Below are 26,643 nucleotides of genomic sequence, written 5' to 3' on the forward strand. Positions count from 1 at the left end.
GCGAGGCACCAGCTCCATCAGCTGCAGCTCAAGATCCTGGGCGATGCGGCCCACGAAAGTGCCGTGTTTTGCCTCCTCCAGGACCGAGTAATGGAGCTGCCCGCTGCCTGCTGCCCAGATTGTGAGGAGCAGAAGTGAAAGCAGTAGGTGCTGGCCTTCTGGAATGCTTCCACCCGAGTACAACATTTCAAATACCTGATCTCTTTCTGCTTAATGTAAATTGCCTCGAAATTAAGAGAAATCTACTGACTCTGTCAGTCCCGTCTTCCTGTATTCGCCATTGATCATCACGGAGTGAGTGAAAAAAGAAAGCGTGGTTTTCCCACGGGGAAAAGGATTTCTGTATTCCCTTTCAAACAGAATATCGCGGCCAAGAGTGACATCACGTGGCCCAAAGAGTAAGTACATTTTTCATGAATGAAAATTGCACCGTTATCCTGCAAAATTTTATTTCCTTCTGTGAATTCTTTCTTAATTATTGTTGAAATAGAGGAGTACGTTTTTCTTGCTGGAGGAAGTGTTACGAGACTTAATCTCATCTAAGAAATGCATTATGACCATAAATGTAGTTCTCTCCAGAAAAAAACTCCCCACATAATATTAAAATAGTAACAGAATTTGTGTGATAATAAATCAAGATGATCAGTTAAATGATCACAAATTTTAAATTGGAAAATTATTTTGTTCTGGAATTCAGAATCTTCCATATTTCTAGATTTAAGATTCTAGTGTAACACAACTCCATAATTCACTGTGGCTACTGAGTCTAGGAGCCCCGAAAGATAATTACTCAGGGAGCAAATATTGGAAGTAGTTTTCTTAAGTAATTTCATGAACTTAATATGTGTGAAATACTTTAAGAATAGAAAATTTTGTTTTAATTTTGGGGAAAAAATATTTCCTAATTTTCTCTTAATAGCAATTACTAAATTTGTTTCTTTCCTGTATCTATTAGTTTGATTCTTTTTGATCCTTATCATTTGTGAATAATTATCTCTTCATTAAAATCAATAGAGCTTCATTATGTCTTTTTCTAATGCATTTTTATTTCATTATTATTCATCCTTAGCACTTAGGGCAATTTCTGATTTTAGACTTAAGGTGGGATTCTTTTTCTGCCTAGGTTCTACATAAGTAAAGCTGTCATAAGTTTTAGTCTGTCATTCCAAAGTGCGAACAAATTTGTTAAATCTATATTTTAGTCTTGAGTCTGAAAGCAAGTACATGAAAGTTTTTGAGTCACTGATGTTTTTAAATATCTATATTTTCTTTTGTATTCTTATCAATTAGAGTCACTTTCAATTGCTGTTAATCTTGATCACTGCAGTACCTTCCCAGTTTGTCTTCTCTTTCGCATTGCTGAAACAGTGTGAATTTATTTTGCTCAAAATCTTTTGATAGCTCCCAACTGCTTCTGGTGCTCAAAATACAGATTTTCTCACATTATCTTTTATGCAATCCACATGTTTTAAATCAAGCAGACCATTACATGTTTCCAGTCATTTGAAGCTTCTCTGTGTCTTCGGTTTTGTTTGTTTTCTCCTTAGCAGCACTGTAAATTATTTCTGGTGTTCTGCAGTGGAAATAAACCCTTGTAAAAAAAACCACTAGAACACAATGACGTTTTGTTCCTTCAAAGATGCAAACAGGGAATTATTTTATTTCAATTCCAACTTCATTACCTCTTTTGTGCTCATTATAACATATTGCATTATGTGATTCATATTATTTGTTTTACTCAAAATCTCAAGTTTGAGGCTGGGTAATTTCTAACATAATGACATGTTTCTAGAGATGTGTAAGGACCCTGTTAAATGTTTAAAGAAGACTGGTAGCTTTAATATTCTCTACTTACTAAGAAAGTATGTATTTATTCTATAATGCTGTAAAATAATTTATTTCATTTGTTGGGAATACTATAACAAATTATTTTAAATCATATCAAAATACTATTGTGTGCTTTTAAGAAAGGGGAAAAATATTAATTGAATGAAACACAGAAATGCCGCAGTCCGGCTGCAGCAAAATAACCGGGTAGTGATGAGCAACTTGTGTAGATTGATACAGCAGGAGTGGGAGCCTTTTATTGTAGGACAGGAGTGGTATATATACAATCCACACAGCTTATCTTAATTAACATAAAATAGATACAGCAGTCAACCAATAAGGAATCTCCAAACTTAATGGCTTGCTGGCGTTACTTCACAAACAACTCCCTCTGGCAAAATGCCAGGCGCCATCCTGACTTGTTTACAGACTCTAACACAGAAATATTTCAAATACTTACTCAGACACTCAAGGATCTCAGGCAACTATAACTATGCTGGATTATTGATTTATTGGTGCTGGAACCTAACCCCATGGTCTCATGAATGTTAAGCAAATGCTACCACTGAGCTAATCTCCAGCCTGCAACTATGGAATAAATCACAAATGTCATCATGAAGTACTCTAGTGATAAAGTGATAAAGATATTAAAAACTATGTTAAAAATAAGCTATAAGAATTCAGAACCCCATAAACCTTTTATTCTATTCCATTATGTCCCATCATTCTCTCCAAAAGAATAAGATAAAAATTTAATGGGCATTTAATACCAAGATAAGCCATCTTTTTGTATATCCAAAAATATTTTACCACATACATGATGCAAATTTAACTTCTGGGACCTGAAAACTGATTTTTAGATTTATTTTTCCATTCTACCACACAGCATTCAAAATATTTAGTCTTGGGTCAATTTCAGAAGTCCTCACAAGATTAATTTTACATAAAAATAAAATTACTTTCTGACATTTTATTTAATTTTGCTGACATTTTAGGGGGTTTTTGCATTCAAACTTCTTTTCCTCTTGGAAGTAATAATAAATACCTTTTATTATGTCCTTAGCATTTGCTAAATTTTATTACAAATTTATAAATATTAACTTGATTGGCACAAAATAAGTTCTAGGTGATAGAATTCACATTTATTATGCATAAATGTAAAATCAGTGTACTGAAAAACAATTTTTTACCAGAATCCATAAAAACAAAACATTTTAGAGGGGATAAGTAATCCAGGAAGCTCCAGAATCCACTATATATAACAACTAAGCTCTAATGATTTCAACTTAAGAAACAGAAAATAGCTAAAAGCAGTAATGCACATAGAATAGAAAGTGAATACTGCTAAAATACAAGAAATAAGTTTAGATTCCTTCTTTGAAAAAAAGCGTGCCCATCAAATACAATTCAAATATCAATTAGAGAGTTTGATAAACAAAGAACTAAAATGATTGAAATGACAAGTTGTCAAATGCTACGCTCGATGGTAGAAAAGAACCTTGCTTCTGGTGGAAAGGAAAAGTGCTTTTGTAAAATAAAGTAAATATTTAGAAGGAGAATTCAGTAAAATTATACCTGAGAACAAAGTAGACATAGAATAGAAATTGTAAGAGTAAGATCACTTTCATAAAAGAAAATTCCCGTAAATTCATAAGTAAGTGATAAATAAGCAAATTAGTATGTTTATAACATAAGAACTCAGAATCCCAGCAACCTTTCATTCCCTTTCATCAAATTCCATTAATCTCTCCAAAGGAATATGGTCAAAATATAATGGATATTTAATATCAAGGTGGGCCAAAAAGTCACAAGAAGCACAGAAAAACAGACACAACCAACTAAAAGAACAAGAAGTTTAAAAGAACTGTTCTGGGGTTGTAGTTCAGTGGTAGAACACTAACCAACATGCTTAAGGCCTTGGAAAACTTGAAGGAGAAAAAGGAAAGAATCTTGGACTTTGAAAAATACCAAGAATTTCTACATTAACTAATGAGTTCTGATCATTCTGAAAATTTTCTGTAACAAAGATTTGAAAATCCTATATTTGGCTTGCAAGAATGAAATTATCTAGTCCAGTTTTCTGATAGATATTTACCAGTTAAATCATATTAAACATAAGTATGATGCAAAAATTTTTGTGGTGCTATAAAAACAAGAAACCATTTAAAACATATATTTCAAAGCATAGGTTAGGAAACAAGGTTAAAAGTTCAATGCCTAATCATGAAAGCTTAAATGTTTGGATGAGAGCATTTTATTAGAATATTATTCAGAGATTACTGGAATAGTAATAAGGCTAAAATTAATATTTGTACAAAAAATATCTAATGATACTTTGAGTCTAAGGACAACTTGTGGATCCCTGGTACCAAAAAAAAAAAAAAAAATTAAGAGAGCCCTTAAAAATAAGGATAGTTTATAGAGTATTTTTTAAAACTAACAAAAGTTTCAATTTTGATTGCATCATATGCAGAAAAGTGAAATAAACTTAAAAGTTATTATAAAATTTCCACGAATACAATTTAAATTTTCTAAATAGACAGGCACTTACTTGAATACAATGATCAACATTTAAATCTTGCTGTTCATGCACATCGACTGATTCTGGACATTGTGGAAGACTGGGGCTGAAGGCCATGAGGTCAGTCTTGGGTGGGACCTCCCCAGAGCACACCACCTGTCTCCTCTTCTGTGAATAAGACCAGCTTCCCACCGCACTGGAGCACACCAGTGTGGGCTTCCCAGATGCGCACCTGTCCTGGGCGGTCACCGAGGAGCACCTCAGCATGGTGTACAGAAGCAGCGTGAGCACCAACAGACTGGACACAGCGCAGATAGCGATGACTAGATACACGTTCACACCCACCAGTGCTGTTTCCTGACCTGCGGCACCCGCTAAAGCCCTATAGGAGGTTTTTGGAGCTTGCCAACTTTCCACCAGAGAGATCAGCACTGTGGCAGTGGCAGTCAGCGACGGCTCTCCATGGTCCTTCACCAAGACCAGTAGACTCTGGCGTGCAGCATCTGCCTCATTCAGGGCACGTGTGGTACTGATCTCACCAGTGTACAGCCCTATGCGGAACGGACTGCGTGTTTCACCTACCACTGGCAGCAGCTCATAGGACAGCCATGCATTGTATCCAGAGTCAGCGTCCACTGCTCTCACCTTTGCCACCACGTGGCCCACACCAACTGACCACTGCACTAACTCATTCACTGAGCCACTTGCTCCTTGTGTCCAAGGTCCCAGCAATGCTGGTGCATTGTCATTCTCATCCAGCACGAATACTTGCAGAGTCACATTGCTGCCCAAGGGCGGCACCCCAGAGTCCCTCGCGCTCACCTGGAACTGCAGCAGCTCCAACTCCTCATGGTCCAGAGGTTGCAGGGCATACACCTTGCCACTCTCCGCGTGCACTGACAAGTAGCTCGACAGCGCACGCTCACCCACACGACGCTCCACCAGAGAGTAGGACACTCGTGCGTTCTCCTGAGCGTCCACATCATGCGCAAACACCGTGAAGATGTGGCAGCCTGGAGGGTTGTTCTCCTTCACGAACACCGTGTACTCCGGCTGCGCAAACACTGGTGCATTGTCGTTCACATCTGCCACCTCCACCAACAAGCTGGCTGTGGCCCACAGCGAAGGCGAGCCCCCATCCCTCGCAGTCACCACCAAATCATACTCAGATATGCTCTCGCGGTCCAAAGCGCTGTCCAATACCAGCGAGTAGTAATTCTTGAAAGTGGACATCAGCTTGAAGGGGACATGAGGCGTCAGGGAACAGGTCACCTGTCCATTGGCTCCAGAGTCACGGTCTGACACGCTGATCAGGGCAATGACCGTACCGAATTGAGCGTCCTCCCGGACAGGCAAGGATAAGGACGTCACTGCAATCTGAGGAACATTATCATTTTCATCCAAAACTTTCACTAAAACGGTGCAATGACCCGCCATTGGAGGGTGGCCTTTGTCCGTCGCGTCAATGCGGAGTTTGTATAAACTTACTTGTTCAAAATCCAAATTCCCTTGAATTGTTATTTCTCCAGTGTTTGCATCTAGACTAAACTGGTCAGTAACCATGGGTGGAACAAGACTATTAAAAGAGTAGGAAATTGCCCCGTTCGTTCCTTCATCCCGATCAGAAGCATTCAGTCTCACAACTGTAGTTCCTTTGTCTGAGTTTTCGAAGAGTCTCACTTCATATTCAGACCTTTCGAAACTAGGAGCATTATCGTTCACGTCCAGCACAGTGACCAGCAGCTGAACAGAGCCCGTGAGCTCAGGTTTGCCTCCATCGGTGGCTATCAGGAGTAAATTGTGTTCAGGAGCATCCTCTCTGTCCAAGAATTTTCTTAATATTAGCTCAACCTGTTTATTCTCCTCGTTCTTTAAATTCACGCTTAGCATGAAATAATCATTAGAGTTAAGCTTGTAGGTTAAAGCTGAGTTAGCTCCAATATCTGCATCCGACGCGCCCTCTAGTGGGAACCGAGAGTCAAGTGGCCTGGATTCTGAAACAAACAGCTTTTGTTCCGTTACTGGGAATACAGGAGGGTTGTCGTTAATGTCCTTCACTTCCACCTCCACATGGAAAACCTGAAGCGGTCTGTCCACGATCACCTCCAGGTGGATGCTACACTCCGCGCTCCGCCCGCACAGCTCCTCCCGGTCGATCCGAGAATTCACAAACAAAATGCCATTCTGCAGATTTACCTCCAGAAGGTCTGCGCGGTCCTTGGGCACCACCCGAAACAGGCGCGGCACCAACTCTTCCAGTTCCAGCCCCAGGTCCTGGGCGATGCGGCCCACGAAGGTGCCGTGTTTGGCCTCCTCGGGGACCGAGTAGTGAATCTGTCTACTATAGGTATCCTTCCAGACCGAGAGAAGCAGAATCAAGAGAAGCAGATGCCCGGATTCCGGGTTTCCTCGCCAGGAAAATACCATGTCAAGTACTCGTTTTGTTCCTATCAGAAATATTGTCCGGATATAAAGATGAACTATTGTATTATCTGGATGCTTCTAGTCCAATTTCGCTGCATCTGCGATTGTTTGGCTTTGAAAGACGGATACTGCTACAGGAACGTCTTTGGATCTTGTCTAGACAGAATTTGTCAGACAGCGACATCATGCGGCTCCAAAGGGTAATGTTTTCATTATTAAATTCACTCCTCAATAATTGTTCTTTTATGCAATAAATATTTTGTTTTATCAAATTTAATGTAGACCCTTATCCTTATTAATTTTAAGTGTGTTTATGCCATATGAATTTTTACATTAAGTTGGTTTTAGCAGGAATCTCTTTCCTCATAAGGCAATACTTTTTCTCAATATTTTCAATATTGGCAGGTATCAGTATTATGTTCAAGCATGATCGTTGTAAGTCATAAATAATGTATAGTGACATATGTATAAGAACTATAAACTATCTTACACATTTTTTGTGGAAGCATTGTGTTTATGTATATCTGGCCACCAGGATATATTAAACAAGGTAATCATATAATTCTAACTTTTCTTTATTTCATCTTATCAACTGGCAAATTATTGTTAAGTTTCTGTTTTACTTCATTCTATGAATATTAAATTTCCTAATTTTCACTTATTAGTACAAGAAAAATTCAAGTGTACATTCTTTATAATATTTAATATATCTGTAGCTTGCTTAAGTAGACCTTTCACTTAAACCATTTTGCTTCACAGATTTTTTTGCCAACATAAATACCCTGTGCAAATACTGGCACATTGTCGTTCACATCTGCCATCTTCGCCCATAGAGAAGGTGAACCCCCATCCACCAACAAGCATTTTCCACCAACAAGAAAAAAAATAATCTGCCAAGGGTTGTAGCACACACCTGTAATCACAATGGTTTCAGGAAGCTGAAGCAGGAGAATTGAGAGTTCAAAGTCCACCTCAGCAATTTATCCATCCCTAAGCATCATAGTAAGACCCTGTCTCAAAAAAAGTTTTTTAAAGGGGCTGGGGATGTGGCTCAGTGATTAAGTGTCCCTGAGTTCAATCCTTAGTACCCCCCCCAAAAAAAAATCCATAACATTGAACATAAGTAAAAGAGTTTAAATTTCTAAAAAGAAATTTGTCTCAAAAAAATAATGATGGTTGGTGACAGGTTGGGGTGATGAATAAGATCCTCTATCAACTTCTATTACTTCCCAAAATAGGACTGCTTACTTTTTAAATAAAATACCAGGAAGATTTTTTTTAAGTCTACATATATTCCAGGCATAGTGATACAATTGTACTATAATCCCTGTGACTCAGGAGAATGGGACAGGAGGATCACAATTTCTAAGCCAGTCAGGGGAACTTAGCTAAACTCTGTTTCAAAATATAAAATAAAAAGGGCTGGGAAGAGAGCTCCGCAGTAGACAATCCCTGGGTTCAATCCTAAGTACCCTAAAATAAATAGCTACATAAATACTTTTAAGAATAAAAGAAATAAAAGTAAAACAATTACAATTATAATTATTAAAAGTCTACAATATTTATAGATGTGATCAAAAATTGATTCTTCTATCAACAAAAGCAGAAAATTTGATCTGCTTATTGTGAATGACAATTTACTGCTTGATGACAAATAATTCTATTGATTTTCAAACATTATCTTGAGTTGATATACCTCTACCTTTAATTATATTGAAAACAAAAATATTCCAAGATATTCTAAAACTGAATGTTGGCATTAATAACTAACCAAAATATTATTTGTGAGTTTTCAAATTAATGTGAGCTTAGAAAATTAAGATATTATTCCACAAATCTCCATAAAATAATTTAATAAATAAATCATGATATATTCATATAATAAAATGAGATACAGATTTTTAAATGAAAAATCAACTATAAACAATATATTAAAGAAGAAAATTATGAAGGGCAAAAGAGTAAGTGGCAGACTGACCTGGGAATATACAAAAAATCTGGAACCACTTTAGTAATTCAGAGAGATAAAATGAATGGATTAGTGTTTGAAGTGGCTACTTCCACTACATTTGGAATTCAGTTTCTTAAAGTTTTGATTATGAGCATATATTCCATACAAATAAGGAAGAGTATACTATTTAACTGTATCTTAAATGTATCTTAAACTGTATCATTTAATTCATCTTCTACATGGCAAATGCATTTTTACAAAGTAAATTACAAAGAAGCCAGTACTACACAACTGCTTGCAGAAAAAATAAACTGGTGTAATTAGAAGTTAAAATAATCTAACTTTAGAATAAATATAAAAGGCAAAATTAAACAGATGATATAGAAACGTGTTTTATTATGGTAAGTACAACGCAAAAAATAAATAATATGTCTATATATATGTATATATATACATATATATATATATATATACACATACCAAAATCCAATACTTAAAACATTTATAAACATTGATGGGGCTCACCACAGAGGTGAGTGAGCATGCCCTAGGAAAGCCTGGATTCTATTCTCATCATCAAGTCAAAAAAGTTAATTACAAACTGTGGATATGTAAATGACTTTGGAAATCCACCATTTAAAAGAGGATGGTGAATCCATAATTTCAATTAGCAAAATATAAAAAAACAGTAAAATGAACGGTTGATTTTAACAAGAAAAATAAGGCAATACTTTTTCTCAATTAAATTGTTGGAAAAAATTAAGACTCACGTTTTCTGTAGAGGTAGGAGCCTGAGGCAAACTAGGGCTGAAGGCCATGAGATCAGCCTTGGGTGGCACCTCTCCAGAGCACACCCTCTGCCTTCTCTGCTGGGAGTAGGACCAGCTCCCCACAGCACTGGAACACACCAGCGTGGGCTTCACAGGACCACACGTGTCCTGGGTGGGCGACGCGGAGCACCGAAATGCCAAGTACAGCACCGCGGTGAGCACCAACAGGCTGGACACCATGCAGATGGCTATAATCAGGTACACATTGACATCCACCAGAGCAGCGTCCTGGCCAGCAGCACCTGCCAGCGCCCTGGAGGAGGCCTGGGGCGCCTGGCCGCTCTCCACAAGAGACACGAGCACTGTGGCGGTGGAGGTCAGGGCAGGTTCGCCATGGTCCATCACCAGCAATAGCAAGCTCTGGCGTGGCACATCCATCTCATCCAGGGAGCGTGTCGTACTGATCTCGCCAGTATAGAGCCCCACGCGAAACGGACTACGCGTGACACCGGCCACCGGCAGAAGTTCATAAGACAGCCAGGCATTGTAGCCAGAGTCTGCGTCCACCGCCCGCACTTTCGCCACCACGTGGCCCGCACCAACTGACCGCGACACCAGCTCGCTCACAGTGCCGCCTGCTCCTTGTTGCCAAGGTCCCAGCAGTGCTGGCGCATTGTCATTTTCATCCAGCACGAACACTTGCAGAGTCACATTGCTGCCCAGGGGCGGTACGCCAGCGTCGCGCGCGCTCACCTGGAACTGCAGCAGCTCCAGCTCTTCGTGGTCCAGAGATTGCAGAGCATACACCTTGCCGCTTTCCGCGTGCACTGACACGTAGCTCGACAGCGCGCGCTCGCCCACCCGCCGCTCCACCAGAGTGTAGGACACCAGGGCATTCTCCTGCGCGTCCGCGTCATGCGCAGACACCGTGAAGATGTGGCAGCCGGGCGGGTTGTTCTCCTTCACGAACACAGTGTACTCAGACTGAGCGAACACTGGCGCATTGTCGTTCACGTCAGCCACCTCCACCAACAAGCTGGCAGTGGTCCACAGCGAAGGTGAGCCTCCATCCCTGGCGGTCACCACCACTTTATAGTCAGATACGGTCTCGCGGTCTAAGGCACTGTCCAACACCAACGAATAGTAATTCTTGAAAGTGGACACTAGCTTGAAGGGGACATGAGGCATCAGAGAGCAGGTCACTTGTCCATTGGTACCAGAATCGCGATCAAACACACTAATCAAGGTGATGACTGTGCCAGGTAGGGTATCCTCAGAGATGGGAAGAGACAGGGAGGTGACAGTCAACTCTGGAGCATTGTCATTAGTGTCCACCACTTCCACAAGAACTGTACAGTGACCAGCCAGTGGTAGGGAACCTTTATCAATTGCCTCTACTTGAATTTTGTAAGTTTTGCTTTCTTCAAAATCAATACGTCCTATCACTGTGATTGCCCCACTCACAGCATCTATGTGGAACTTGGATTTTATATCTGGAGGAACATCACTGGAGAATGAGTAAGCAATATCTCCATTCACTCCTTCGTCTAAATCTGAGGCATTGGTGTTAATTACCAGCGTTCCTATAGGAACATTTTCCGGTAATCTCACTGTATAGAGTGTCCTGTCGAATACTGGGGCATTGTCATTGGCATCCAGCACTGTGATGAGTAACTGAACGGTGCCAGTCAGCTCGGGTTTGCCTCCGTCGGTAGCAGTGAGCAATAGGTAAAGCTCTGGAGCTTCTTCTCGGTCCAAAGGTTTTCGTAACACAAGTCCAAGAGGTTTTACCTGTTCGTGGCTGGGTGGTACATCCAGTGAGAAATACTCATTGGGGCTCAGTCTGTAAGTCAGCAGAGCATTGGCTCCGACATCTGCATCCGAGGCGCCCTCTAGTGGAAACCGAGAGTCAAGCAGCCTGGATTCTGCTATAAACAGATTCTTTTGTGTGGCTGGGAACACCGGGGGGTTGTCGTTAATGTCCTTCACTTCCACCTCCACATGGAAAACCTGTAGCGGTCTGTCCACGATCACCTCCAGGTGGATGCTACACTCCGCGCTCCGCCCGCACAGCTCCTCCCGGTCGATCCGAGAATTCACAAACAAAATGCCATTCTGCAGATTTACCTCCAGAAGGTCTCCAGGGCTCTTGGAAGCCACCCGGAACAGGCGAGGCAGCAGCTCTGTCAGTTGCAATTCAAGATCCTGGGCGATGCGGCCCACGAAAGTGCCGTGTTTTGCCTCCTCCGGGACCGAGTAATGGAGCTGGCCGCTCCCCTCCTCCCAGGCTGCTAGAATTACCATAAACAGAAGTAGTTGTCGGCTCTCCTTGTTACATCCACTCAGGTCCACCATTTCAAATTATTGACTTTTATTCCCATCAGAGAGACTTGCTTCAAAATTTAGAAGAATCTTAATATAACTTCATTCCACTCCTTATATGCTGGCCATTGTTTTGCATCCAAAGAGTGAAACAGCAGAACGTCTTTCCAATGGATAAAGGATGACTTGGTGAACAGGAGAGCAATTCACGGTTTAGAGCGACATCATGTGGCCCAAATTGTAAGTAGGAATTATAAAATTTAGCTTTTTACTAATAAAATTAAAAGTGTATTTCAAACGCTGAATATTTTCCTTCATTGTGTTAAAATGTGAAACAATATTTTTCATGCTTCTTGGAGTTATAATTATGTATGTTTAATGAGACCATAATTGTAGCTTTTGAATATTTGGTAGCACCATAATGGCTTTTATGCCTTAGAAGAATTTTTATCAACAGTTTTTAAATAAAGATAAATATAAGTGAAAAATAATACTAATCATTTAAATAACACTAAATTTAAATTCATTTGGTTCAGGAAACTTCATATTCTTAGGTTTAATATAACCTGTTAAGAAAACTCCATTGCAATCTGGGGATTTAGTGTTTGAAGTATGTACTAATGGTAGGAAATTTAGGCTTTTTCTCTAAGGAGGTAAGGAGTATGTGAATGACTTAGATAATTTTCTTATTAAAATAAGCCATTACAAGATTTTTTGAATATATGAAGATAAGAATTTGTATTTGGGTAAGTTTTGAGGAACAAGTATTCTGAATTTCTCCTTTTTTCAGAATTTACATATTCTGATGTAGGAATTCATATTTGTTTACTCTTTCCATCCTTTCAAAGCCATGTATTTTATGATTGCATGCCTTTATTATCATCTCCAATATGATTTGCAGTATTTCTTTCAATGTATAAACATTTCATTAACTAAATATTTATGCTAATCTGCCATGTGACCAGTAATTGCTTTCAGTCAAGGCTTTTTAGATCTGCTTAGTAATGTTACTTTTCTTAAATGTTTCACCCTGTTCCCAAATGCAGGTAAAATAATCACATTTTTCTTTTAATGCTTTCCATGTTTGTTGTCTTCCTAAATGAGTTTCTAATGATTGCTGCTTTCCTTGACTATTGCCAAAGCATTTTATTGTGTAACCTTTTCCATCTCAACCTCATTCACCCTCACCAGATACTTACAGTAATATTCCTGAAACACCTTTATTACTATTGCTTCACACTTTCTGATGACTTTCCAAATGACTCTCAAAGAAAGTAAAAATTTCTGTCCAGTTACTCAAAGAGATGTGTGTGTGTGTGTGTGTGTGTGTGTGTGTGTGTGTGGTGTTGGGGATTGAACCCATGGCTTTGTGCGTGCAAGGCAAGCTATATCTCCAGCCCTCAAGAGATTTTTCTCACATTAATTTTCTTGCCTTATTTCATACTCTCTTGTGAGAATCATATGCTTTAACCAAAGTGGATAATTCCCTGATTTCAGAAATATTTGGAATTTTCTGTGCACTCATTTACTTAAATTTTTCTCTTCCTAAGAACACCAATTATTCTCAATATTCTTAAAATCACTAATATCATCATGACTCTGGAAGATTCACCTCAACTTAGGGAAATAGGCAGAGTTTTCTGTTCAATTCTAATTATACTATGATTTATCTTTCTTCTACCTCTTACAATATTCTGAATTTTATTAGTCATGTTTATGTATGACACGTCTTTATTGTTCTATGAAATTCTAGAAGCCAGGGATTGGGTTTTGAGTCAGTGGTTCTTGGCAGGCACAGTATTATAGAGACTGCATAGAAACTTTTTAGAAATGTTTACTCAGTAGCAATGATTGTGGTTCTTCTCTAATTCCTAAGAAAGCAAACTGTTTTAAGGTTGCTGGATACAATCATCTACACAAATTTTGCTTTTTATTGATTAGTGTAAAAAGCACTGATTTTGCTGCTCTTAACTAGGGGAAATTTGGAGGTTTTTTTTTTCTTTTTTGCTCTTTCGTGCAAAATAAGTGTTTACAAATCATTATATATTCCTTTTTAAAAACTCAGAGCAGGACATGCTGAGGTATGATTTGTCACCCCCAACTACTCCAGAGAATGAGGATCATAAATTCAATCCCAGCCTAACACATCTTGATCCAGTCTCAAACAAATAAACAACAACAAAAAACCCAGAAAACTCAATAGTTTCTTTCATTAAATATTAGAATTGAGCACACAGCAGGGAGAACAAACCCTAATTCATTCCTTTAATAAAACTTGAACAATTTTAAAATGTGGGAAAATATTTCATTCAGGTTTATGAAGGTCTTGTATTTCCTAAAAAACATGAACAACAGAAAATCCTAAAATAATCTTCAGGAAATCACTGAGGGTTCGGCATCTTAAATGTCCTTTGAATTCAAAAGCTTTCCACTGTCAAAATCTCAATTCAATTTGTATCTTTGAAAACTGATATCATTTTCTTCAATGTAACACATGGCACTCAAAATGATAAATATATCTCTAATTTGACAATTATGACCACCCTATGAATACCATAACAAATATCTTTACACCAAGTAAAATGATACGGAATTCATAATAACAACTTTCTGACATAAAAGCTTTTATTTCCCTTTCAGAATAATAATTACTAAATTTAATTAAGCATTTATGACTTGATAAACACTGTTACAAGTACCATATACTTACCAACTTGCTAAATCATTACAACAATTCCCTCTTATTCTATTGTAAGTAGGAAACTGAGATCCAAAAGAATAATCCATCCAATGTTGTACAACATAAAAATGGTAGTGGTGAAATTTAGGCAAGGGAAGAGAGTATCACTGCTCAATACATTGAGTCACTTCTCTTTGCTGCCTCTCATATAAAGAAATAATGAGTAGTTTAAATAATTGCATAGAAAAAAATAGTAAAAGTATTATACTTAGTGAACCCTACCAAATGAAATTCACAAATAAGATAATTGCGAAGTCACAGGAATGCAGTTTTTATGTTTTATTTTGTTGTTTATTGAGATTTTTTTGTGTTTTTTTTCCTTTTTGTTTGTTTTTTCAGGATTTGAACCCAGGGTCTTTCCTGTGTGAGCTAGGTACTCTACCACTGAGCCATACCCCAGGAATGCAGATCTTGTATTAATACACTCTGGTCAAAGTCTAAACTCACTGCAATTACTATTTCTACAGTATTTGTATCATTAATAAACTGAGTAATAATCATGGGCTAAATAACATTATTGAAGTATGAAATCTCTTCATTCACTCCTTCATATCCATCACAGGTATGCAATCTGATAACCACTGTTTTGTATTTTATCCCTAAATGAGCAACATTAAAGATCACTAATGCCTCTTGGAATCAAAATGGCCTGTGAGACAACATGTAAAATAATATATAATGGATAGAGTTCTGGCACAAAATAGATAAATTGAAAGTGTTATGTAATAAAAGTTAGCAGCAGAGGATAATTTAAAATGGAAAATGCAGGGAAGGGGATTTAATGGTACAGCATTAACCTAGCATGCAGAAGGCCCCAAGTTAGACACCCAACACCAAAAATACAAACAAAAACAGCCGGAAGGGGATGGGGTTGTGGCTCAGCGGTAGCACGCTTGCCTAGCATGCATGAGGCACTGGGTTAGATTCTCAGCACCACACACAAATAAGTGAAAATACAAGTCCATCAACAACTAAAAAATATTTTTTAAAAAACACCCAGAAAGTATAAAACATAAGTGACATATGATGTTGAGATTTCAATGTTTGATCAAAGTAAAAGCATATTCAAAATAACTTTCTTGAAGTTCAAATCCAAAAAAGTAAAATCCTAGGAAATCAACCACAAAATGATATAGAAAATGACATATCAAATAAAATTTTGATTTTGAGAAAAAAATCATGAGATTCACAATATGGTAAATACCTAATCCCACTCACCACTAAAACTAAAAAACAGACCAATAAGATTATAATAAGAAAAGAATAAAAATATATAAATATAGTAAAGTGAATCAAAATTTTAAGAATAAAAAATGTAAAACCTAGGCTTTCAGAAAATACTTATAAATTTAAAATAAACACATATTAAACAGTAATTGTGAAAATTTAGACTTACTCTGGCACAATGATCTTCATTCAAATTGTGGCTGTCACCTATGTCCGCCCCAACTGGACAAGGTGGAAGGCTGGGGCTGAAGGCTATGAGGTCGGTTTTGGGCGGGCCTTCTCCAGAACACACCCTCTGCCTCCTCTGCTGCGAGTAAGACCAGCTCCCCACTGCACTAGAAGACACTAGCGTGGGCTTCCCAGAAACGCACACGCCCTTGGTGGGCGGAGCTGCGCACCGCAGGGCGGTGTACAGCAGCAGCGTGAGCACTAATAGGCTGGACACCGCGCAGATGGCGATAATCAGGTACACATTGACGTCCATCAGCACCACCTCCTGGCCTGCTACGCCCACGGACGCCAAAGAGGAGACCTTTGACGCCTGGCTGCTCTCCACCAGAGACACCAATATCGTGGCAGTGGCGGTCAGAGCTGGCTCTCCATGATCCTTCACCAACACCAGTAGCCCCTGGCGTGGCGCGTCCGATTCATCCAGAGCGCGCGTGGTGCTGATCTCCCCAGTGTACAACCCTACGCGGAACGGGCTACGCGCTACACCCGCCGCCATCAGAAGCTCATAAGACAACCACGCATTGTAGCCAGAGTCTGCATCTACCGCGCGCACTTTCGCCACCACGTGGCCCACGCCAATGGATCGCGACACCAGCTCGCTAACAGTGGTGCTTGCTCCTTGTTGCCAAGGTCCCAGCAGTGCTGGTGCATTGTCATTCTCATCCAGCACGAATACTTGCAGAGTCACATTGCTGTCCAGGGGCGGTACGCCAGCATCCCGCGCTCTCACTTGAAACTGCAGCAGCTCCAGCTCCTCATGGTCCAAAGGCTGCAGAGCATACACTTTGCCGCTCTCCGCGTGCACTGACACGTAGCTCGACAGCGCACGCTCACCCACACGACGCTCCACCAGTGAATATAACACCCGCGCGTTTTCCTGAGCGTCCGCGTCATGCGCAGACACCGTGAAGATGTGGCAGCCTGGAGGGTTGTTCTCCTTCACGAACACCGTGTACTCCGGCTGCGCAAACACTGGCGCATTGTCGTTCACATCTGCCACCTCCACCAACAAGCTGGCAGTGGTCCACAGCGAAGGCGAGCCCCCATCCCTCGCAGTCACCACCAAATCATACTCAGATATGCTCTCGCGGTCCAAGGCGCTATCCAACACCAGCGAGTAGTAATTCTTGAAAGTGGACATCAGCTTGAAGGGGACATGAGGCGTCAGGGAACAGGTCACCTGTCCATTGGCTCCAGAGTCACGGTCTGACACGCTGATCAGGGCAATGACCGTACCGAATTGAGCGTCCTCCCGGACAGGCAAGGATAAGGACGTCACTGCAATCTGAGGAACATTATCATTTTCATCCAAAACTTTCACTAAAACGGTGCAATGACCCGCCATTGGAGGGTGGCCTTTGTCCGTCGCGTCAATGCGGAGTTTGTATAAACTTACTTGTTCAAAATCCAAATTCCCTTGAATTGTTATTTCTCCAGTGTTTGCATCTAGACTAAACTGGTCAGTAACCATGGGTGGAACAAGACTATTAAAAGAGTAGGAAATTGCCCCGTTCGTTCCTTCATCCCGATCAGAAGCATTCAGTCTCACAACTGTAGTTCCTTTGTCTGAGTTTTCGAAGAGTCTCACTTCATATTCAGACCTTTCGAAACTAGGAGCATTATCGTTCACGTCCAGCACAGTGACCAGCAGCTGAACAGAGCCCGTGAGCTCAGGTTTGCCTCCATCAGTGGCTATCAGGAGTAAATTGTGTTCAGGAGCATCCTCTCTGTCCAAGGATTTTCTTATCACGAGTCCAATTTGTTTATTTTCATCACTGTTTGTTTTCGCGTTTAATGCAAAGTATTCGCTGGAACTGAGTTTATAGTTTAAGATGGAATTTGATCCAACATCTGCATCTGATGCGCCCTCCAGTGGAAACAGAGAATCTGGCAGCCTAGATTCATAAATCAGCATTCTTTGTTCCTTTACCGGGAACACCGGAGGGTTGTCGTTAATGTCCCTCACTTCCACCTCTACATGGAAAACCTGCAGCGGTCTGTCCACGATCACCTCCAGGTGGATGCTACACTCCGCGCTCCGCCCGCACAGCTCCTCCCGGTCGATCCGAGAATTCACAAACAAAATGCCATTCTGCAGATTTACCTCCAGAAGGTCCCCGTGGTCCTTGGACGCCACCCGAAATAGGCGCGGCACCAGCTCTTCCAGTTCCAACCCCAGGTCCTGGGCGATGCGGCCTACGAAGGTGCCGTGTTTGGACTCTTCCGGGACGGAGTAGTGGAGGTGGCCGCTCCCCGCCTCCCAGGCTATGAGGAGAATAAAGGAGAGCAGCAGACATCGCATTCCCAGTCTGCCTTCAGTGGTAAAATCCATGTCAAATATTTCTTGTGTTAATTCCATTAGAAGATATTTTCTGAGCATAAAAATGAAATGCTGAATGTTTCCAAGTCTATTAATTCAATTCTTCTGAGTCCGCCATCATTCAGCAGTCTTGTAAAGAAGTAATAGGACGAATGGGTTTTGTATATTGGCTACTTGTAATTTCGTGGTAGACAGCGACATCATGCGGTTCCAAAGAGTAAGAAATGGATTCATTCAATGGATTAAAGTATCATTCTTTGGTAATTCGTATCTATATGTACACATAGATATATACAATATACATAAACTGAGAATATCAAAGAATGCTAGTATATATATTTTTCTTTACCTTACTTTGAAAGTAAATCTTTGTCTTTATTATTTTCAAAGTCAGTGTCATCTTTCCTGACTTCTATTATTAGAGGAAAGTCTCTATTCATAGAAATACAAATTTTCTTCCAAAAATTTAAACATTTACTTTAAAAATTTTAAATTTGATGCCAACTAGCCTTGGAAAGTTAGAAGTGTGGAAGGATAAGAAACTTGCCCATGTATGGCTGTCACAAAACATAGTGATGTTATTATATATACATACATATACATGTATTATATATTGCTCTAGGGAAATAATATAATTTAAAATTATCTAATCTTGTCTAAAAATTTAAAACCTCATAGATCATTGATGTCCATTCTTTCTTTGTACCATAAATATCAATAATCTTAAGGTTCTTTTATATAATAATAGAAGGTGAAATTTTAGTTAACATTCTTTATGACATTTCTTAATTTCTGTGCAGCTTATATTACTCCTCCCACTTAAAATATTTTCATTCCATATATTTCAACACCTCAAATTCTAATGTGAATTTTACCCAGTATATTTTTCTACTCTTGATTCTTCCATTGTCCAGAATGAGCTCATCCTTTTCTCTGAACCTCAGCCTCCTGGTATATCTTCTAAATGTTCTTTCTCATCCTCTTTCATGCTTCATCTTTCTAGGGTATTCCTAAGCCCACATCTTCATCTTTCCTTTCTGTTTTTGATTGTCACTTTCACCCATACATGCTGACTCCTTGAATACAATCTGTTTAATGTGGAAGAATGACTAGTCATTAATAACCCCCAAATTCAAATCTTCAAAATTCACATTTTTTTCGGAGCATAGCTACACATACCTGTAATCCCTGTGACTTGGGAGGCTGAGGCGGGAGGATTGCAAGTTCAAAGTCAGCTTCAGTAACTCAGTGAGTCCCTAACTTAGCAAGACTCAGTTTTAATTTTTTAAAAAAAAAAAGTCAAAAGGGGCTGGGAATGTAGCTCAGTGGTAAAGTATCCCTGGGTTCAATTTCTAATACCAAACAAATTAATTAATAATTCATATTTTTAATACTACTAGGCATTGAACACAGGGCCTTTTGCAAGCTGGGCAAGCACTCTACCACTGAACTATATCCCTAACTCCATGCTTTTTTTTATAATGGTATACACATTATCTATGTTATCCATGGTAACTTATTATTACTTCTTCCCCTTTACCAGGCTTATTCAAAAATCTGCCCACAGTCCACCTCACTTTAACATACACCATATCTATGTGAATGAAGTACAACTCTTCATTGAATTTTACTGAACCTAGAAATGCTAAGACATGTGAATCACTTCAAGGTGACCTATGTTGTGATCATAACCCAATATTTCAAGAATTACTTTCAATTATTCTCCAATATGAATTGTATTTTGCAGACGTTATAGAACACTTGCACTTCCTCGTCCTCAATACAAACTTTGGTCAAGGCAACTTTGTTAACATCTCTGTCATTACCTGTAAAAATGTTGTCATATATTAAAATCAAGCCCAAATATCATCTCCACCATTAATTCATTTAATGTCATCAAGTGAAGGTGATTTAATTCCTTTTTCAAAGAAGAAAATTAGAGTCACCAAATGCAAGTGACCATCTCCACCTTTCTCCATAATTCTTCATACATTAAGTCTCACAAGTGTAATACAAAGTTCTTCCTTCCATAAAAAATTATTAATGTAATTAATGTGGATCCATTTTGCAGTCTTTTTCACAAATTTCCTATTGCAGTTATTTTGAACAATCAAGGAGTTCATTTGCTAATCAATAAAAAACCCCAAAAGAAAAGGTTCTTTTGCTTAGGTGAAGATAGGTCTTCATAAAAATATATTGATCTGAAGTCTTCTGATTGAAGGTTTTCTCTAGTAGCCATTGTTTTTTATACACTTTGATCTCAGTTAATTGTACTTTCTACACTAAATTTCTTGTAGAAATGAAATAAAGTTAAGTATCTTACTTATCTTTCCATTGCAATTCTTAGCAATTCTCCAAAGCTTAATAATGCATAATTGGGATACCATTAATAAATATTATTGGCTCCAGGTAGAAAATTATAAACCATACTGAAATTCATTGTGTAAAATAAATTGATATGGAAAAGAAAAATATTGACCTCCTGATAAACACCTTATACCTTGTCTTTATTTTGTTTATTCAAATAGTTCATTCGGGTAGAGGGAGATTATGTTAATAAAAATATTCTTAGTCAATCTTTCTATAAACAAGCAGCTCCTTTCACACACACACACACACACACACACACAAACAGAGAGAAAAATTTAATAGTGATAACATAAGCTAAAGAGTTATTTCAAAATTAACTTAATTTTTTAAATGTTGGCAGTTGTTAACAGTGGCAAGAATCCATTCTCAATTTCTAAGATTTCCCCAAAGTACCTCAAGTATTAGAAATACCTATTTAGTATGGCAGAAGGGTATTATAAAATTAAATGCATGTGAGAATAAGAGAAATTGGCAATGCAATAAAACAGGGAACTAACATTTCAGTGTATGAAGCATGTAATGATTTCTGTTAAACCAACACTTATGCAAAAAAATTAAATTATAACAAAAAAAATGGAGAAACATTTCTCATTATTTAAATGAAGAGGACTGTTGTGTGTGTACATTCCAATGTACAGTTTTGTGCAAACAACTCTATTTGTAAACAACAAACTCAAGAGAGGAGTTTGCATTAGAATACATTTTTTTTTGTATTAGTCTAAAAATGAAAAGCAGCAATAAGCACAAATTTGTAACTAAATATATTAGGAATTTTGCAACTGAAAGAGATCACAATCATTTCTCACCAATATAAATAATTTATAAATTGAAAAATATGCAAGTTTAAGGTGAATTAAATAATTGTTCCATTAAATGTCAATGTTAAGCTTTGGGAAAATTAAATTATCATGTAAAATAATTATCATATAAACACATGAAACAGTATAGAACTAGATAATAGAATGATAAATATCCTTATTTAATAAGTAATGATTACAAAGACATCTTGTAAAGTGTGGGGGGGGAGGAAACAAGATTTAAAAATTTTTTTTTTTGCAATGCTTGGGATTGAACCCAGGGCCTTATGAATGTTGGGCAACCTCCTTCCCACTTAACCATATCCCCAACCCAAACAAGATTAAAATTGATACTAATGTTACATTTTTAAGGGGGTAAGAATGTTTAGTGTATAAAGATTAAAAATCTATAGAAGGATAACCAAGAAATAGAAATGTTTGAAGTGCTGAAAAAGGAATATAAAGAATATTAAGAAGCTTTGTGATGAAGGTGAAAGGGAAATTATACCTGCCTCTGTTGTATTACTAGACTTTTAGGTGATAATACATGCATCTCCTATTCAGTAGGAGACATTAACCCTAAAATTTTAAGCTGTACATAACAAATCCATAGTTAGTATCCAAAGTCAACTCTTTAGACAGAGTTGAAAGGAATACCACACAAATTGACTGACAAAAGAAAATTAACTTTTTATAGTGTAGTAAAAAAGTAATTGCAATTAAACAGAAAGGAAAAAAGCATATTTGATGGAGTGGTGTAAAAACACTTTTGTGTAGTCACAAAATGAGACATTGGAATAGATAACTCTAAAATATATGTCTTACAATATTTCACAGAGAATAAAAATTAAAGTGTTTAAACTCTAAAAACTTTGAAAATATTATAGACATGGAAATAAGATAATTAGTTGTCTATTTTAGTAAAATCACATAAAAATACTAACTACAAGTCATATTAGTGCAAAAATATCTTGAATAAGCTAGAATTTTTAAATAATATAATTTTAAGTATAAATTAGTACAAATATAAGAAATATAAGAAGCTGATATAATAATTACTAATTAATTATTTTGTTAATTATTTATTATTAATTTTCAAAAACTAAAGAAATTATCGAATAAAACATGCAATATATAATGTTCAAGAATTAAGAGGGAAGAATAGGGTGAATAAGACTCACATTGTCTGTAGAGTTGGGACCTTGAGGTAAGCTAGGGCTGAAAGCCATGAGGTCGGTCTTGGGCGGGCCTTCCCCAGAACACACCCTCTGCCTCCTCTGCTGTGAGTAAGACCAGCTCCCCACCGCGCTGGAGCACACCAGCGTGGGCTTTCCAGGCTTGCAGGAGCCCTCGGTGGGCGTCGCCGAGCAGCGAAATGCTGTGTACAGCAGCAGCGTGAGCACTAACAGGCTGGACACCGCGCAGATGGCTATGATCAGGTACACGTTGACATCCATCAGCGCAGCCTTCTGACTCCCGGCGCCCACAGACACCCTCGAGTAGGACTTAGGCACCTGGCCGCTCTCCACAAGAGACACCAGCACTGTGGCGGTGGTGGTCAGCGCTGGCTCTCCGTGGTCCTTCACCAGCACCAGCAGACTCTGGCGTGGCGCGTCTGCCTCGTCTAGGGAGTGCGTGGTGCTGATCTCGCCAGTGTACTGCCCTACGCGGAACGGGCTGCGCGCGACACCTACCAAAGGCAAGAGCTCGTAGGACAGCCACGCATTGTACCCCGAGTCGGCGTCCACTGCCCGCACCTTCGCCACCACATGGCCTGCACCAACTGACCGCGGCACCAGCTCGCTAACAGCGCCGCCTGCTCCTTGTTGCCAAGGTCCCAGTAAAGCTGGCGCGTTGTCGTTGTCATCCAACACAAACAGTTGCAGAGTCACGTTGCTGCCTAGGGGAGGCACACCAGCGTCGCGCGCGCTCACTTGAAACTGCAGCAGCTCCAGCTCCTCGTGGTCCAAAGGCTGCAGTACATACACTTTGCCACTCTCCGCGTGCACTGACACGTAGCTCGACAGCGCACGCTCGCCCACCCGCCGCTCCACCAGAGAGTAGGACACCAGCGCATTCTCCTGAGCGTCCACGTCACGCGCGAACACCGTGAAGACGTGGTAGCCTGGCGGGTTGTTCTCCTTCACGAACACCGTGTACTCGGGCTGCGCGAACACTGGCGCGTTGTCGTTCACATCTGCCACCTCCACGGACAAGCTGGCTGTGGCCCACAGAGAAGGCGAGCCCCCATCCCTCGCAGTCACCACCAACTCATACTCGGATATGCTCTCGCGGTCCAAGGCGCTATCCAGCACCAGCGAGTAGTAATTCTTGAAAGTGGACATGAGCTTGAAGGGAACATGGGACGTCAGAGTGCAGGTCACCTGCCCATTGGAACCAGAGTCACGGTCGGATACGCTAATCAGGGCGATGACAGTACCCAAGGGAGCGTCCTCTTTGATAGGCAGAAAGAGGGAGGTTATGGCCATCTCAGGAGAGTTATCGTTCACATCGAGGAGTTTCACTATTACTTTGCAGTGTCCTGTTAATGGGAATGCACTTCTATCTACTGCATCAATATTAATTTCATACAAGTTACAGTCTTCGTAATCCAGTTCTCCCTTAACTTTTATTTCACCACTATCAGAATTGATTGAAAATTTAGATTTTACATCATCAGAAACGAGATTACTGAAGAAATACGTTATTTCCTTATTGCTACCTTCATCTGCATCTGAGGCGTTCAGTTTAATAACCAAAGTCTCATTCGGTGTATTTTCCAACACTTTTACATTGTAAATGGGTTTATCAAATTCTGGGGCATTATCATTCGCATCCAATACATTGATCAATAACTGAACTGTACCTGTTAGTTCAGGTTTTCCTCCATCAGTTGCAATTAGTAATAAACGATGCTCTTGTGTTTCTTCTCTATCTAAAGGTTTCTTCAAAACTAGCTCTAAAACCTTTGTTTCTCCTTCATTTCTTTTAACATCCAAGTCAAAATATTCATTAGGATTTACTTTGTATCTCAATTCTGCGTTTACTCCTATATCCAAATCAGATGCGCCCTCTACCGGAAATCGCGAATCTGGCATTCTTGATTCTAAAATATTTAATCTTTGTTCTGATCGAGAGAACCTAGGCGGGTTGTCATTAATGTCTCTCACCTCCACCTCCACATGGTAAACCTGCAGCGGTTGGTCCAGGATCACTTCCAGGTGGACGTTACACTCTGTGTTCCGCCCACACAGCTTCTCCCGGTCGATCCGAGAATTCACAAACAAAATGCCATTCTGCAAATTTACCTCCAAAAGTTCCCGGTGGTCCTTGGACGCCACACGGAACAGGCGAGGAACCAGTTCTGCCAGCTCCAGTCCCAGATCCTGGGCGATGCGGCCTACAAAGGTGCCGTGTTTTGCCTCCTCGGGGACCGAGTAATGGAGCTGGCCGCTCCCGTTCTTGCATGCTGGGAGGAGCAGCAGTGAGAGCAGCAGGCGCCAGGATCCTGGACTTCCTCTTTGGGAATATAGCATCGCAATCTCGTGATCTCGTTGCACTTCTCCAATCTCTAGTGCATCGCCACAAAATATCTTCTGGAAATTTAATCCAAACTTACTTTTTTTCCCCAATTCCCTCGCCTGTTTGATCTTTTGTAGCAGAGCCACAAATGGAAGGTCTTTTTCCTTCCGGTTAAAAATGTACTCACCTTATGCTTTGTATGTTGGAGGAGGGAGAAAAGATTTGTCAGTGTCCAGCGACATCATGTGGATGAAAGGGTAAGTATTTTTCCATGTTTTGCTTTATTTACCTTATGTTTGTCAAATATTTATCAAATATTACCCAATTTCAGTGACATATTTTCTATGACTCTGTATATCTCCTTTCTCTAGTCAAAATATTAAAACCTAAATTGAAATGAATCAATACAAGCACATCACTAAAATATTAAAAAAAATCACTTCTGAAATCATGACACCCAAATCCCTACTAAAGTAATTTGCAATGTTCTATTTTATTTAGTTAAGGGTTTATATATTTCCAGCTGATTAAAATATTTTTCCAGTACCAGGTATTTTTTTGGTATTAACTATTTATTTAATATTACTATATAATTGTCAAAATAAATAAAAATTTTGAGGTTATCAAAGATCATTAAATGCTTTTGATCTTTTAAAAAATTTTATTTGTTCTTTTTAGTTATATGTGACAGTAGACTATTATTTTGACATATCATACATACATGAGTATAACTTCCCATATTTGTGGTGGACATGATGTGGCAGTAGTGGCTATTTTATTTTTGGTACTGGGGACTGAATCCAGGGGTTTAACCATTGAGCAAAGTCCCAAACCCTTTCTAATTTTTGTTTTTTATTTTGAGATAGGGTCTTGCTAAGTTGCTGAGGCTGGCTTTGAACTTGCAAACCTCCTGCCTCCACCTCCTCAATCACAGGGACTACAGGCCAGCCGTTTTTAATTTTTATTTTTTTATTTTGAGATAGGACCTTGCTAAACTGCCCAAACTGGCCTCAAATCCTCCTGCTTTAGCCTCCTTAGTTGCTGGGATTACAGGCATGTACCACCAGGCCTGGCATAATAACATTTAATAAAATTTTGATTTTTCTTTCTCTACTTAGATATCTTCTTTAAATTTTTCCATATCATTTTAAAGGATATGTACTACCTCTGCATTACTCATTAAACAAATTTTTATTCTAATTTGTAATGTTTAGTCCTGAATTTTTATTAATGTTATTTTTAAAATAACTAAACTATTTCATTTCATGACACCCTTTCCTGAGTTCCTTTTTTGGAAGTCTAGTTTCCAAATTAATGAAAATTTTGTTCTTTATGTTTTTTATAATATCACCACTTTTGTGTTTACTCAAAATTGTGATATGGAAATTTCAATATTCTAGAAGTCAAAATATACTAAAACAATTTTTAGTAAGCATCTTGATACTATTTTATTTTTTATTTTTATTTTTTAAATTATACATAGGCACAATATCTTTATTTTGTTTATTTATTTTTTGTGATGCTGAGGATCAAACCTGGGTCTCACATCTTCGAGGTGAGTACTCTACACTGAGCCACAACCCCAGCCCCTGACAATATTTTAAAATTAGACATATCTAGA

The 26,643-nt window shown here is 39.1% G+C and overlaps 2 protein-coding genes across 2 annotated transcripts in view; both read right to left on the bottom strand.

Moving 5' to 3' along the window:
- LOC308654614 (protocadherin alpha-7-like) overlaps positions 1 to 18,345 on the bottom strand; it is a gene marked incomplete at both ends in the record, with an annotated part of 173,337 nt that extends 154,992 nt beyond the window's left edge. The window contains 2 exons of the mRNA XM_081304283.1: positions 9,494 to 11,821; positions 15,952 to 18,345. Coding sequence (XP_081160409.1) covers positions 9,494 to 11,821; positions 15,952 to 18,345 — 4,722 coding nt within the window. The remainder of the gene's footprint in view (positions 1 to 9,493; positions 11,822 to 15,951) is intronic.
- A 4,303-nt stretch (positions 18,346 to 22,648) lies between these two features.
- On the bottom strand, positions 22,649 to 25,036 carry LOC308654704 (protocadherin alpha-5-like; the record flags this gene model as incomplete). The annotated part of the gene is made up of 1 exon (XM_081304370.1): positions 22,649 to 25,036. The coding sequence occupies one exon, from the start codon at positions 25,034 to 25,036 to the stop codon at positions 22,649 to 22,651; it is 2,388 nt and encodes a 795-aa protein (XP_081160496.1).
- Positions 25,037 to 26,643: the final 1,607 nt, after the last annotated feature.

This window comes from Spermophilus citellus, assembly GCF_964194105.1.
Source record: "Spermophilus citellus genome assembly, chromosome: 1".
Lineage (NCBI taxonomy): Eukaryota > Metazoa > Chordata > Mammalia > Rodentia > Sciuridae > Spermophilus > Spermophilus citellus.